Below are 15,452 nucleotides of genomic sequence, written 5' to 3' on the forward strand. Positions count from 1 at the left end.
TTCAGCATGCAAAGGAAGCCACTTTGGAGACAGGTGTGTGAGCGTGTGTGTGCACACCCACGTGGGGTGGTCGTGCCGGTCTCCCTGCACACTGTGCGTTTTCTGTCTCTGGCACGCGGTGGAAACATGGCCAGTGGCGCTCCCTGGATCCGGAATCGGGTTGCTTGTCAGAGGCAGACTATGCCCAGGGCCCTGGGAGTTTGCTGCAGAGGCAGGTACATGCCTCAATAAAGAAGCAAGTTTCTGGCTTTCTGTCTCCACTTCCAACCACTCCACACCCCCTCTCCCGTTTCTTGCACTGCTGCTTTGCTTAACCTCCTAAATTGTGAGGCTTAATGTGAAATCCGTAGCCTTTTTGAGGAAGCACATTCAAGCCTTAGATTTGTTTTCTTCCTTTAAAAAACATAAAAAGCCCTGTGAGCACCTTACATATAAGTGGAATGAATGTATTTTTCCCACTAATGTTGAAAATATCCCCAGGCATCTGGTGTGTATGAATGTGTATAGAGAGTACATGCATAATAAACATATCCCACCTTATGAATATTTATACACAAGATACATATATATTGAGTGTAGACATACATATGTAAATAGTAGCCCTTGTAAACTATCTGCAAAGTGTGTTTCCAAGCATATGTATTCCAGTGTATCAGGAATATAATAAACCTCCCACCAAGCTTAGCATATTTTGAGGTGGCATTTTCTACAGAGTTGTTTATGGTAGGGTCTAGTTACCATCCTTGTATGGGTTTTTTCCCATCACCTAGATGTTTGTTAAGTACTGACTAAAAATAAGGCACCGGGCATGGCAGAGTAAGAAAGATAAGAAAGATGTCCCTACCTCCGAAAGGCCTACGCCTCACACAGTGGCTTCAGTTTCAGCTACGAAGAATCTGACATTGTCCTGCCCACCAGCATTTTACTACCTTCTTACACCTGCCCTTCTGTATACTCTCCACATTAACACAGGCCCCCTTTAAGGCTGTGTGAAATCCTCATGGAGCTGCAGACTAGTACTGATGCAGGGAGAAGAAACATCGCTGGTTTCTCTGTCACATGTAGTCCAATCTTTTAACTGTTTTTATTTTACTCTGATTGGGTGGTGGTGGTGGGGGGAGGGGGGTACCATACAAAGGCACTAAATCCCAGCGATATTGATGAATCTCAAAAATGAAACCAAAACAGAGCCATCTCTCCCCCTCACAAACTTCTCAAAATCCACATATTACCGCCTATGACATTCCACTTCCAAATTGAATCCAGTTCCCACCCTGCCATAAGTAGCAGCAGCCTTTATTGAAAACAAGCTATCCATTCTCGATCGCACCCAACACAGATCCCTTTCTAGAAGGACAGTCCCCGTCCAGCCAAGGAGCTCTGAGTGACACTTGTCAGCGGGAAGATCTCACTCCATTAGGGGAGAAACAGCCCGTGGGCGCTGTCACCGCGGTGCCTCAGACGTGCGCTCATTGTTTCCTCCGCCTCAATCCATACATCACAACAGGTAGTTCTCAGCTGCTCCCCTGGTGCCAGACATGCATTTTATCTAAAGAGACAGCAGACAGAACTACCTGCTGCTTCCTGTGCAGCTCTCCCTGTGTTTCTCTCCTCTTTCCTACTTCACTTGGGCTTTTAAAAACCAGCTGGCAGGGAGCCAGGAGCTCATCATTTTAATGCAGTGCAAAATGGAATATGCATAATTATATGCAAGCCATATGTGAGGGAGACAGCTCAGCTGTGAATTTCAGGGGGCCAGGAAGGAGAGAGCAGTTAGGGCTACGATGAGATGAGAGCAGAGCCGAGTGCAAGTGTCACCCAAATGAGTGATTTAATGAGTGTGCTGCAGACACGCCCCCTTTCACCTACCTCTCCCTTCTCTCCAACTCCAAACCAGCAACCGGTGGAGATTAGAAAGAGAAGACTGTATGCAAGCGGTATTGCTGATGGGTTCTGTTCATGTCTCCATTTACACTTCAGCTTTCTTAATTAACAGCGTAGATCAAAATAACCAGTAACTTTTAATGCAGCTTCTTAATTAAATCTATTTTTTACTGCATTTGATTGAAGAATCATTGTTCTTACGAGATCATTGCTCCTTTCGGATTTTTTATTTAAAAATCGAGGGGAATCAGTTTATCTCTAATAGTATTACAATGCAAAATATAACTATGCAAATTGCTTTTCTTATGGCCTTGCTATCAGAATTTTTTTAAAGTGCATTATCTAGAGATTGCTTAAGCATGCCAAAAAGTTTAAACACATATGTATGTCAGATAATCCTAAATGTACAACCAAAGTCACTGAAAGACTACAGTGGTGGCAATTTCCAACAAAATTATTTACTGTTGGTTTGCTTAATATTTAAAAATGTTAAATATTGCACCACAAGGAATTTGCATGTTCAAACTAAACTATGTGAAGAAAAATAAATCCCAAATTTTGATATCTAAAAGGCATACTGTGTGTTTAAACAAACTTCTTAATGATGTTGTTATTTCTGGATTCCCGTTTGTTTAATGATCTGAGCTGTTATGCTTTTAGCTTTTTTTTTTCTTCCATTATTTGTAAGTCCCTAAATAGGCCATTATATTTCCCTTCAGGCTAGAGATGAAGATGGACATGCTGAAAATTTCCCCCAGCAGCACTATGCTAAGGAAACTCCAAGGCTTGCCTTCAAGAATAACTGCGAACTACTTGTAAGAATAATATACTTACAACAAGTCTAGAATGTTACTTTAGCACAGTGAAAACAGTTTTTGAAAGGGTTTGTTCATTATTACATAATTTATGAAGTATTATAGTTTTTTTCTGTATAGAGTTCTAAATGCTAATTCTGATATCACTGAATATTAATTATAAGATCTCAAGTTGTTTGCAAATCTTTTATATCTGATTATAGAGCTTGGATGGCCCTGTCTTTATTAGCTTGTTTTGTATAGTAGTTTATAAGCAGCTGTTTGGAGAATGGCTAGTAAAGTTAAAAATAAAGAGAAATGCAGTTGATACATGGAGCTTGGAAAAAAAACCAGTCCTACCCCCCACCCTCCTCCTACTTCCTAATTGTGCACTATTTTAGGAGACGACGTGGTAATATTTTGTTCTGCTAGGAAAGATAGCAGGGTTGACATGCAGTACTCCCTTTAGCATTCAAGTATTCCTACAGCCTCTTGCCAAACTCAGTCAGGCACTTTCGTCTCTCCTAAGTAGAAGTCAAAGCAGCGACAGGATGCGGGGATGTTTACAAGTCGCGAGAGAGAGGATATCAGCTGTGACAGGGACTCCGTTCCAACGCAGGGTTAATTTGCTGTTCATTTTAGCATTTACAGCGAGACAAGATGAAAAGCAAGCAGGAATGCCTATTATATTTCTATTAAATGAATCTGTTGGGACCTAATGTTCTTGATTAGCTTTTGAAAATGAGTACTCCGCAATGCGTTTTCTGTTTACCTAAAGTAAACAGAGAATGAATTGTCATTTATTTAGAGATTCACATACTGCTTTGGAAAATGAAGCTTTATGAGGGATCGAGCTATGTTGTCCCAAAATGTTCTTTTCTTTTCAATTGCATTAAAGCAAAACATTTGCTCCCACTAAATGCAAACGCTGAAAGAGAATGAGGATGCCCAGTTGTTACATTTCGAGGTAGTCTCATTTCTGTGTAGTTTTTTGGCAGACCACAGTGCCGCCCTGCCAGGTCTCAGCATTGGAAATCCCACATGTAACAGTGTTTGGACTTAGCTCTGATACCAAGTATTCATTAAAAACAAAGTGTCCAAAGAGCAGGAGAAGAGAGAAAAATACAGTTTTTACCCAGTCCAGCCGCGGTAGTTAGATGTTGACAGCAAGAAACTCCTTTCCCAGCTCCACCGTCTGCGCGGTTACAATAGCACCACTCATTCTCTGCGTGGAGTCCCTTGACCAGCCAATCCACAGGCAAATTTGCTGCTTGTAAATTCAGTTTTTCCCCTGAAAATTGAGCTACCTTGTATTTTATCTTAGGGCTCTTAAGCTTCCAGGCCTGCTAACATTACCTCTTTGGGGGAAACCCTTTACATTCGGTTCCGTTTTAATGTTATCCAGCAGGAAACCAGAGGGGCCATGTAGGCTGTTTTGGTATCAGAATGCTTTTGGGAGTCACTTACTACTTTTTGGATAAATTGTTACAAGTGCTATGCCCTATTTGTTTTTTTTTTCTTTTCTATTTACTAGAAAAATTAATGTGCCCAAGTCTTGGTTGTGGTCATTGTATACTAGAGGAAAAGTAAAACGTACGTGTGAAGTGTTCTTCAGCTATCTTTAGAGAAAATATACGTTTAGTCCTTGCTGTGCTTAAGCACAACATTGTGTTGGCAGTAGTTGTGAGAGGTTGGTACAATCTTAGTTCTTCTAAGCCACTGTTAGAAATGTTTTATTTTTGGTCAGCATATGATAAAAGAAAAAGGAGAAGAAACAGAAAAAAAAAAACCCAAGTAAGCTTATGTCTCCAAGGAGAAATCAATTTTTTTTTTCAGCTGCAAGAGAAGCAATGGATTTTGGCTGGTTATGAAGCCCTGAGAAGCTTTGCTTCTATATGAAAGAGACCTCTTCATTATTAAGAAAGAAATAGGAAGTCCTTGGAGTTTTCTTAGTGCAGCTCAGAGCAAATTTGTAAAGAATTCACGAGAGGAGATTGCAGGCTTGTTCCAAAGCGCTTTCTTAGCTTAAGGCTGGTTCTGCCATCGTGCATGGTTCCTGGCAGTAAGAGTAGTGGGCAGTTTACAAAGTGGGGGCGTCCTGGGGGTGCCCATGGCTCTTGGGAGAAAGCATTGAGGGCACAGGTTCCTCCTAGGCTCCCAGGTGATCAGGAGCTCATGGCTGGAAGGCTCACCCTCTGGGCCACAGGTGTTGACAGAAAGTGCCCTGGCCAGGTAGCCTCCGACTCTGTTACTGACTCTTGATTGTCTCTGACCTCCACCCACACCCCCAGCCTCTGCTTCTCGGAAGGGAGAGGAATATGAAGGAACCCAAACAAAAGCAAAATAAGATCAAATGCTGGGACATACAAGTATGTGCCATCAGCAGGCACCGACAAAGAGAGCACTGGCTGGTAGGAAAGTCCGCTCTGCAGCTGTAGATTTCCCGTAGGGCATTGATATTCCCGTTTAAATCCCAAACTGTGATATGTGCCCTCACACTTAAGGTCTGGCACGGATGACTGTTTAGCCCGGTGGCCAAGGCTCTCTGTTGCTTTTTATTAATTTTGAAAAGACAAGGCTGTCAAGGTGAATGACATCAGATAAAACTCGAGTACTGTATTCAGGGTGGCCCCATCTTCCTTCTCATAGATAGGTGTACACACACACACACACACACACACACACACACACACCCCAGGGTATTTTGCTGGCATATCTAAATTTATGACCAAGGCAAATAACTTTCAATAAAAGAAACTGTAAGAAATTCACCTCACATTAACATCACAGCAGCATGGGAGCCCAGAAGAGGAAATATTTAGAGCCACGCACGGGTGACTAGTCTTTGCCCCAAATTTCAACACCAGTGTTGGTCCCTTTACCATTATTGCCGCATTCTTTTGGGACTAGTAGGCCTTCTCTTTTCCTCGATGGAAATGCTCATATCGATGGTGGGAGGTGGATGAAGAGCTAGAGAGGAGGACCTTAATCATATATGAGCTCACAACCTTCTCATCAGCCGGTACTTTCTCAGTCCCTGAGAGCCAGCTGGGAGTAAGACCTTGCAGAGTTACAACATTAGCAGGGTCCTTGGAGGGAGAGGACCTGTAACTAGAATAAAAATGTTGAAAGGGTTTGGGGGAAGGAACGGAAGGCAATTGAGCCTATTCGGTAAGTGTTTCGGGCCAGTCCAGAGAACATCACTGCATTCAGGAAGAAGGTCAAACTATAGTCAAAGAACAGCAGCAACGATGTAGTGTAATTTGGTTGGAAAGAAAGCAGGTTTAGGAAGTCTGAAAGGGGACGTAAGAGAAAGGAAACTCGGTGGGGGCGGGGGGCCGGGGGGGGGGGCAGAATCAGCCTGACTTCCTCAGTTTCGGATTCCCAAGACATTATCCAAAGTCCGACTCCCTTGGCATTTCCTAAGGCTGCGAGGGATGGGGGTTTACAGAGGGAGAGGGAGGGACCCGCAGCTGGGAGGTGAATAAAAATAGCATGAGGAAGAATTCTTTCTGGTCACTTACAGTGCCAGCGTGGGGAGAAGATAAAAAACTATTTTAATTTGGTGGCCTTCTGGACATGTTGGGAGATGTTGGGGAGGAGAGATGCTTAGGCAGTTCAGGGGGCTGGTTTCCATCTCATTTCCTTGTGCAGGCACACTAGTAGATGACAAGAACTGGACCTAGTCCTTCACCAGCACTGCGAACACAGACAGCTCTGTAGTGATACAGGGTCCAGTTAACAAGATGTTATGTAGCATCTTCTGTGTATAAGGCGCTATACCAGACCGTGCTTGTGGGGCACACAAAATGGAAAAAGGCACAGTCCCTGCCCTGAAGGAGCGTACAATTCATTAGGAAGATGAGGCTAAACAGTGTTACAGTCATCAGGAATTTGGAATCTCAGGTCTTTCTGAAAGTTAGAATTTGGCCCCAGCTAGACTTTAATTTACGTCACTCTGACGGTATAGCGTAAGGTTCATGGGCACAAAGGCTTAACATTTATGGTGCCGCATCTGGCATCAAATCACATTGGATCTGTTTCCCCCTTGGACTTCTCTGAGCTTCAGATCTTCATCTGTTCAATGTAATAATAAATGGTAGGAACCTCAGAGGGTGTTGTAAGGATTGAAAGTGATGACATACTCACAGTGCCTGGTACACAGTAACATATTAGCTGCTATTATTATGATTCTTCTTATTCTCATGATTGTTATCATTACACAGTGTGCTGTGCCCCAGGAGAGCACCCGCAAAGCTCTGGAGTCCACAGGAGGAAGAGATTACTTCCATATGCGGTAATTAGAGACTTACCAAAGGGGATAACTTTGATCCAGGCCTTACATGGGTTGGATTTTGATAGTCGGAGCAGGGGTATGAGGGGAGAGGGATTCCAGGCAGAGGGAAATAGCATGGGCAAAGGCAAGGAGGTGGGAAAGTACAGGCCAGGTGACCCCCACCTCAGCTGGCATCTAAGTTGGCTGGAGGGTGGAATACCTGAAGGATAAGGGGTGAGCTGGCAGGCGGTCCATTTGCAGAGATGTCAGTAACTGAACCCAACCTAGCAAGTCTGGACATAAGTAGTTGTACTTCATGGAAACTCCTAGTACTTCTGTGGATTAAAAAAAATTATTACAGAATATTTCCAACATACACAAAAGTAGAATAGACCATCATATGGTGAAGCCCATATACCTGTCTTTCAGCTCCAACAATGATCAATTCTTAATCTTGCTTCATCTATCCCTTTACCCTCAACCCAACCTCCCTACCCCCTTTTATTTTGCTGGAGTATGGCGAAGCCAATCTATTTGTTTGCTTGTTCTTCTGTAAACACTTTAGCACCCCACTTCTCTGTCTGAAAATAATTCATTGGGGAATTGGAGCTTTGGGACAATGTATACATAAAACAAAGTTGGTTACCCAGTTTTTTTCTCCCTCCCTGCTCAGCACAACCTTGTGAGGCTTGGACAGTCAGATCCAGTTAGAAAAGCCCTTATGTTGAAAACCATGCCACAGTGCCAGTGAACACTTGAGTCTTCTTTACTCTCAGGCCCCTGGTTCTAAATGCATTTATTTAAAAGCTAGAGGCCCGGTGCATGACATTCATGCACTGGGCGGGGGCGGGAGGGGGTGTCCCTCAGCCGGGCCTGCTCCCTCTCTCAGTCCAGGACCCCTCATGGGATAGCCAGCAGGTGGACATCCCCCAAGGGGTCCTTAGGGCTGCCGCCACTGCTGCTGCACTCGTCAGCCATGAGCCAGCTTCTGGGGCGCTTCCCTGTGGGAGCGCACTGACCACCAGGGGGCAGCTCCTGCATTGAGCATCTTTCCCCTGGTGGTCGTTCCACTGTTTGGTTGATTTGCATATTAGCCTTTTATTATATAGGATAAGAGCAGCTCTCTTTGCAGCCCAGCCCAGCCTTATGCAGCCGTGAATAGAAATTATGGATTGCTGTCCCATCCTAGCTGTTGTTAGGACTCCCCTGCTAGTGCATGGGGACATAATGCAAACCCCCAAAAGGTGATAGAAACTGCCACATTTCACCTGAAACTTGATAAGCTTTTCAAAGTGGGCACAATTAACCAACGCCACCCCCCCCCCCCCTTTACAGGCAGCCAGATTCATGTCCCAGCTCAACTTGAATTTGTACAGTTTCTTTGATGTTGCCGCTGAGCAGCACAGGCACCAAGAATTCATATTCCTGGTGACACACTCGGCCTCCCATCATAAAATAAAGTATCATATGACGTATGCATATATACAGTACTCTGTGCACCAGTTCCCTGACAGAGTCATAGTGAGAGCCCCCAAAGTGTAAAGTGACCCAGAAAAACCCGGGGTTGGTTGCTGTCTAGAGAGCGTTGGCCTAGCCCACCGTTTTTCCTCCCGCCCTCTGGTTCCCTTTAGTGGGGGGCTATTGTGCACCTCCAGTGTTTTGAACTATGTGTGAGAAAAATAAAACTTTTTAGAAAGACACAGATCAACATGAGATTGAGCCAGGCCATGCCCAATCACGATAGCACAGTGTGCTCCCCAGCAACACCATCGAGGCTGTAGCCCAGGGAGAGGGGCGGAGTCTGCTTGAGCCGTCCTGTCACCTGCTCATTCCTCGGCTTCCATCTGTGCCTTGCTTCACCTCGCTCCCCAGCTGGGTCTGCCGCTTCTCTCTCTTTCTTTTCAGCCTCTTGGCTCTCATGGTAGCTATGGTCTCGTGGTTCCAGAGCCTTCTTGTCCTATACAAAGACCCTCTGTACCACACTAGATCATCTTGCCTTCACTTCCCACCCATGCAAACCCACTTTTAACTCATTTTTCGTGTATTTGGGGGAGAAGCCACCTGGGGGAGGGCTAGAGTTCCCCAACCTCTGCCCCGGTCAAAGGACTTTTCTTAGGGCCAGGGAGCCTGATTTGCTTGGCGATCCTTGGCTCCTGGCAAGCTCCCTTTTCCAAGGCATGGAGATCTTTGCCTTTCTAGTTGCAGGGCCATTGCACAAAAGTGTCAGAGGCATAGTGGTTTGGGCTTCATGCTGGCTTCTCACACAGTACACTGCAGTGGTTCTTAGAGCCAGAGAGAGGTGTCAGGGACCATGTGTTCTTCAAGGGAGACCCTGTGGTGTGGTGGGTAAGCATGGGCGCTCTATCCTAGCTCTGCAGATATACCAGTTTGCAACCCGAGCACGTTTCTTATCTGCTCTGAGCCCAGTGTCTTTATCAATAAAATGAGGATAAATTACAGTACCTACCTCCTGGGGTCGTTTTGAAGAGTAAGCGAGATCATGTCTATGAAGGACTTAGTATGCCTGGCATGCAATGAAAGTTTAATAAGCAGTAGTCTTATTACTAATAAAATGGAGCTAGAAGGTGGCATTAGTCTATTTGTAATCTTAGGCAGGTGCTGGGAGTCCTTGCCTTTATTCTGTAACTAGAGTCTCTTCCTAATTGGTTTGGATAGAAGCCCATATGCAATATTTTAATTTAGAACAAAGAGCTTCAGAGAAACCCCTGACCATCCACCAAGTTGCCTGTTTATGCTGAGGGTACAAGAGATGCTGTTGACTGCATAGTAGATGTTGCTGATTTGTGAGGTACTGTGATGCTGGAATACTTTTCAAGAAAAATCCAAAAATTCCAAGAAATAGTATGGTATTGTAGTGAAGAACTTGAACTCCTGAGCCTGGCTGTTTGGTTCAAATTCAGGAATCTCTACCACTCCACCCACTGACCGTGAGACTTTGGGCAAGTCACTGAATCTCTCTGTGTCCATGTCCTTATCTATAAAATGAGGACAGTTTTACCTATTGATAGGATTGGTATGAGGTCTAAATGAATGAATACCCATAGGTACTTAGAATGGTATTTGGCAAACAGTTGGCACTCAATCACTGTTGCGATTATGATTATAATTATTTCTTCTAACTAAGGTGGCTTACTTTCAAGCATATTATAGATTACCACTTGGCCAAATTTTCTAGCAATAGATTATCTGAAAGTCTTGAGTAGGCATATTTACATGCAAACGCCACAGAATATTCTTGTGTACAGTGAGAGGGACAAGATACATTATGCAGATAATTCTTTGAGCTGAGGCTTTTATATATACACTAGAGGCCCAGTGCATGAAATTTATGCACTGGGGTGGGGGTGGGGTGGGGGCAACCTGCCTGTGCCTTCTCACAGTGCAGGAGCCCCACGATCGATCACCCCAAAGAGGTAGGCCCCACTCACCCATCCAGGGCTCCTTGATGGATTGCCCCAAAGAGGTAGGCCGGAGCCGGGGGACCCCTGGCCTTGCTGCGTGGAGCGTCAAGCCCCTGCCCACCCGCACACACCCGCTGTGCATGCAGCCTCCTGGCACTCACTTGTTATGGCATGAGGGCATCACAACCACATAGGCTTTTATTAACAGGATAAAACTCTCAAGGAAGACTCTCTACATCAGGGGTCCTCAAACTACGGCCCGTGGGCCACATGCAAATACAAATATTGTATTTGTTCCCGTTTTGTTTTTTTACTTCAAAATAAGATATGTGCAGTGCGCATAGGAATTTGTTCATGGGTTTTTTTTTTAAACTATAGTCCAGCCCTTCAACGGTCTGAGGGACAGTGAACTGGCCCCCTGTTTAAAAAGTTTGAGGACCCCTGCTCTACATGATCCAAGAACTCTTCATCTTACCCTACCATTTAATAGTACAATTTTTAATCTTAGAAATATGTAACTAAGAAAAAAAATGCAAAGGAAAGGAAAAAATGTAATTTACACATGGAAGTATCTACAATAGCAAAGGGTTGTGCATCTGATCAGCCTGTGAAGGGAAGGAGGCGGGAAACCATCTTTCACGGGATGCCTCCAACGGGCCAGCACTGTGCAGTCTTTGCGGCCCTTTTTAGATTCTTTATTCTCCATAACTTTGCTAAGTTGATAGATATTGCTATTTCCATTCTACAGATGGGAAATAAAATTCAGAGGTGCTACTCTTTGCTCTGGAGGAGGGAGGAGAGGGTCATAGAGCTGAGGCTTGACCCACATCTCTGGCCTGTACTTGGGACAAGACAGACCCACTGCCACCAACCAGGTGCTACACAGTGTTCAATCTCAGGGCTACAGAAGGGATTCAATCTATGTTTTGGGGAATGAATGAACCAAGAAGTTAATTCAGAATCACATTTTCTAGCTTCCTTATAGTAACAATTCATTTATAGAATTATGAAGCCAGAGAGAATATCGGTGAGAATATTAGGAAGGGGAATTTATTCAGAAGGCATGTCAGTGTTTGAGGATTCCCAATGCATAATACATCGAGGGGAAAGGAATCAAAATATATGGTTTAGGATGTGAGGGCGATCTGGCTGCGACATCTGTCACCCCATTGATCGCCAGGGTTGATTTGGCTGATCTGGCTGGCTAGGCGGGTGTCCCCCACCTCCCTCACCGATCCATGTGCGTCCCTCCCGAAGCTGCGCGCGCTCGGTCGAAGAGGACGACCCCCCCCCCCCCAGGAGAGGATCAGTCTTCGGTCAAGGGTATATGAATAGCTGCACTCCCCTGCTAGAACCTCCAAACAAGCTCTCAAAATATATGGTTTAACTTGATAGACTATAGAAAACATACTTTTCAATGTGATATAAGCTTTTGAGTGTATTATTTTTATCTGACAGCAATTGATCATGTATGATAAGTGCTAATTCTTCTCTTGAAGATTTTGATTTCTTTTTGTAATGAGTAAGGTCATTTTTAAAAGGTTTGGGCTCTTTTGATTTGTTGCTGTTGTATTCTGCAACTGAGTGCACTGATCTGTTATCTTGGAGGATTCTAGCCATCAAGCAGCATACTGGAGTCAGGTGTCAATCGCACTTCCTCTCATTGTTTTAATTGCTAAATCTGAACAGCTACCTAAAATACCAAAGAGAATTCGCCTTTGATGGCTTCATGGAAACTCTAGGTCATATATCAAGCAAAACCAGAAAATCAGATAGGATATCAATTATCAATATAAAATTGTGCAAGTAACCAGCCAGAGCTAATATTAATCATATTCAGTCATGTGCTTGATTTATGGCTAGAAGAACAAGCTAATGGAAGTCTCTTGGGAGACAAAGGGGAAGGGTATAAAAAACATTTGGAGTTGAAATGAATGACATATGTGAGTCATAAAGGAGACAAGAAATTGGAGATGGGGGTGTGGAGATGGGGGCTGGTGAGAGGGAACTTTAAAAGGGAAGTAGGAAGATAGAAGCCCATGGTTAAGCTGCAAGTGAGCAGATTCAGGCAAACCAGAGTCTTTAAAATAATGTACTTTCTCAATTGCATTTGGCTTGAAGTTTCTTTAATGATCATGTTTTTTGTACGCTTCCTGCTCCTCTGGTCTGAGGTGTCAGGCTTTCCTGGAGGGCCTTTTCCTAGCTACTCCTCCCTCCTGCATGGCCACAAATAACCAGGAGTTGAGACACCTTTTACTTCCAGACCAGGCTCCCTCTGGCTGAGGGATCTGTGGGGCAGGAGCTTTCTTGTCCTCGCTGTGCCCCTGAGGATCATGCATGCCCACACCATATTTCATGGAGTCTAAGAGGCACTTTTCCTTTAAAACATTTTAGCATCTCAGAAATGGGATTGCATATTACCATTGATTGCATAGTACAAATGAGAAAAACATTTTTAATTAGCTGTGTTTTTCCCGGGTGGTAGAGAAGAATGGCATCTTAATCAATGGTGATATAGATGTAATGAACTGCGGAGGTAGGTGCTCGGTTGAATGAATGTATGCAATAACGTATCCCCCTGGTTCTAGTTCAGATAAAATGGAGATGCTTACGGATGGTTCTGGATTGTGCATCAGCCACTGACAAGGTGGAGCGGAGGGTTGGCCTGTGGTTGTCCTGGCTGAGCATGTTGCTGCTGTGTGTATACTTACCCTTCAGTGGAGCTGGTAGATGGCTTTGCTCATTCTTTCAAGTGATAGGTTGAATCAGTTAAGACGTACCCTAGAGAAGCCAGTTTTAAAATAATAAGCAGTGCTTTTGTCTTCATTATCCAGAAAGTGCTTAATGTTCCACTTTGGATTGCATATCTATGAATATTTCTCTTGAATTTCACGAAGATACCTTGGTAGAGGAGCAATGATTTCCTTCTCTCAACAGAACAAACTGTAGATTTCATTGGGACAAAATAACTGTTTTCAATAAATTAGAATGCCCCTGTTCATTATTCTCACCATTACCATCCTCTCTGAGGTTCCCAATGGATAGAAGACAAGTACACGTGGGTGCGTTTCCTGCCCTTCAAATTTTAGAATCCACACTCAACATGTCAACGGGTATAGGTGAAGTCATGCCCTAAGCTTATCGTGTGAAGTCCTCTGCTGTTCCTCAGTGGTCAGATCTCAAGATAGTTTGGTTTCCTTTGAATGGAAAATTTGAACCTGACTCTGATGTTGCAGCAGGATCTGTTTTACACTTTGTGTGAACAGGTCAGGAAAAACCACAGGGATATTCCTGAGTGTCAATGCCTGAGATGGGAAGGGAGGCAGTGTAAATACCAAGCATGTGCTAGGATAAGGCCTTTATATAAAAGATATCCGCATTATTAGGATATATGAAATACTTTGAGGCATTCATTATGTAGCCATTTAAACAAGTGGTGCTTTTGACTTCTAAAATTGTTTGATAAATGTGTAAGGAGACTCTCAGGGAACTAAACACCATTTGTGGCTTAGATAAATATTTATATATTTGCCAGGTAGCTTAAATTTTGAAAATATGCAATATCATTGCATATATACACACATAAAATACAATATCTGAAGGCAAATTTATATGTCGTATTTAGAAATATGGCTGGGTATATAAAGGAAAATGAAAGTAGAGCATTAAAAGTGCTTATCAGCCTATGGTAGGGACATCTCAATCACTGATGCAGTATTTTTTCTATAATAATGTGATGTTTACATATGAGTATATAAAAGTAAATAACATGGAAAAAGACAGTTGTAATGAAATTTTTATTTTCATTTTTCCTTAGCATTTTGATTTTTAAACACTGTTCTAACTGTCATCAAATCAGCCAAGTTGAAAATTGAGTTGCATCGATGGAGACAGCCAATTTTGATCATTCAGCCCCCAAAAAGACCTTTTCTTGAGGCGTATTTCCTCCCTGGTTTATTGGGTCTGAATAGTTTTTTATATCTCTAATTTATTCTTTTGTATACACCGATGAAGATAATGTCTATAAAGATTTAAAACTGATTTTTAAAATCTGGGTATTTGGTGTCATGGACACATCTCAAAAAGTGGGATGAATCTGAGGCTGGGTGCCTGCCCCAGGGTTTGAAGACATTGGTCTTTCCGTCTGCCCAGTGCTGTTCTGTTCTACAGAGTCAGTTGCAGTGCAAACAAAGTATGAAATGTGGGCCCTTCTCATAAGTTTACAAGCAAACTGTGCCTATAGGAATTCCAGTGTAAAGTGCCGGATGGGGTAGGGTGGGGTGGTGATTAGAGAATAGAAATACATATTAAAGTGGTCTATGTGCAATAAGGAAGTAAGGGCCCTTTAATGGGGAAGAGATGGCAGCTGGAGCCATCAGGAATAGATTTGTAGAGGAGGTGGCGTCTGGGCTGGTCCTTGGAGGGTGGGTGGGGAATGGCAGGGTATCCCTGGGGGGACTGATGGTGAGGGAGATGAGCAGCCAGTACACGGCGGGGCCAGTAGAGAGACTGCTTGGACTGGCATCACTTTAAAAGTGGTGAGAATAGCAGTGACTTGGTAGGTGGTGGTCAGATAATAAAAACAGTGAGAACTAAGCAATTAATTTTACATTTAGTGTTTCGGGCTAAGGGGATCTATATTAGGTACCCGAGCCGGAGAGCACTGTTATGAAAGCAGTACTTTCACAGGTTGGCAGCAGGGAGCCTTCTGGAAGGCGGCTGAAACAGTCCAGGCACACCATCATGAGGACAGAGGCTTCTCACAGCTGGGAAGGCGAGGACGAGACTGCAGACGATTGTCCAAAAATATTGATCGTCAAGTTCTCATGGCCATGTGATATAAATAACCGGCCAAGATTTCATCTTAAGGCAATTTGTTTGTAAATTTAGATTTTGGACAACAGTCTTAATTGAGCAGCTAGTTGTGTGCAATGAGAAAAACAGGGTCAATGTAGAAGCAAGCAACTGAAGCTCAAAATCTTCCTGATCCAGAACGACTCAGGAATCGGTATGATTTAAACTGTAAAATATAAAGTAGGGTAAAAAAAGTTTCTTAAATTTGGATAATTTAACGAG

General features: G+C 43.6%; 1 protein-coding gene across 1 annotated transcript in view; it reads left to right on the forward strand.

The window, feature by feature from the left end:
• SOBP (sine oculis binding protein homolog) overlaps positions 1 to 15,452 on the forward strand; it is a 159,163-nt gene that overhangs the window by 88,859 nt on the left and 54,852 nt on the right. Inside the window, exon 5 of the mRNA XM_081093834.1 lies at positions 2,604 to 2,699. Coding sequence (XP_080949960.1) covers positions 2,604 to 2,699 — 96 coding nt within the window. The remainder of the gene's footprint in view (positions 1 to 2,603; positions 2,700 to 15,452) is intronic.

The sequence above is a fragment of the Myotis nattereri genome (genome assembly GCF_964212035.1).
Source record: "Myotis nattereri genome assembly, chromosome: 6".
NCBI classification, from domain to species: domain Eukaryota; kingdom Metazoa; phylum Chordata; class Mammalia; order Chiroptera; family Vespertilionidae; genus Myotis; species Myotis nattereri.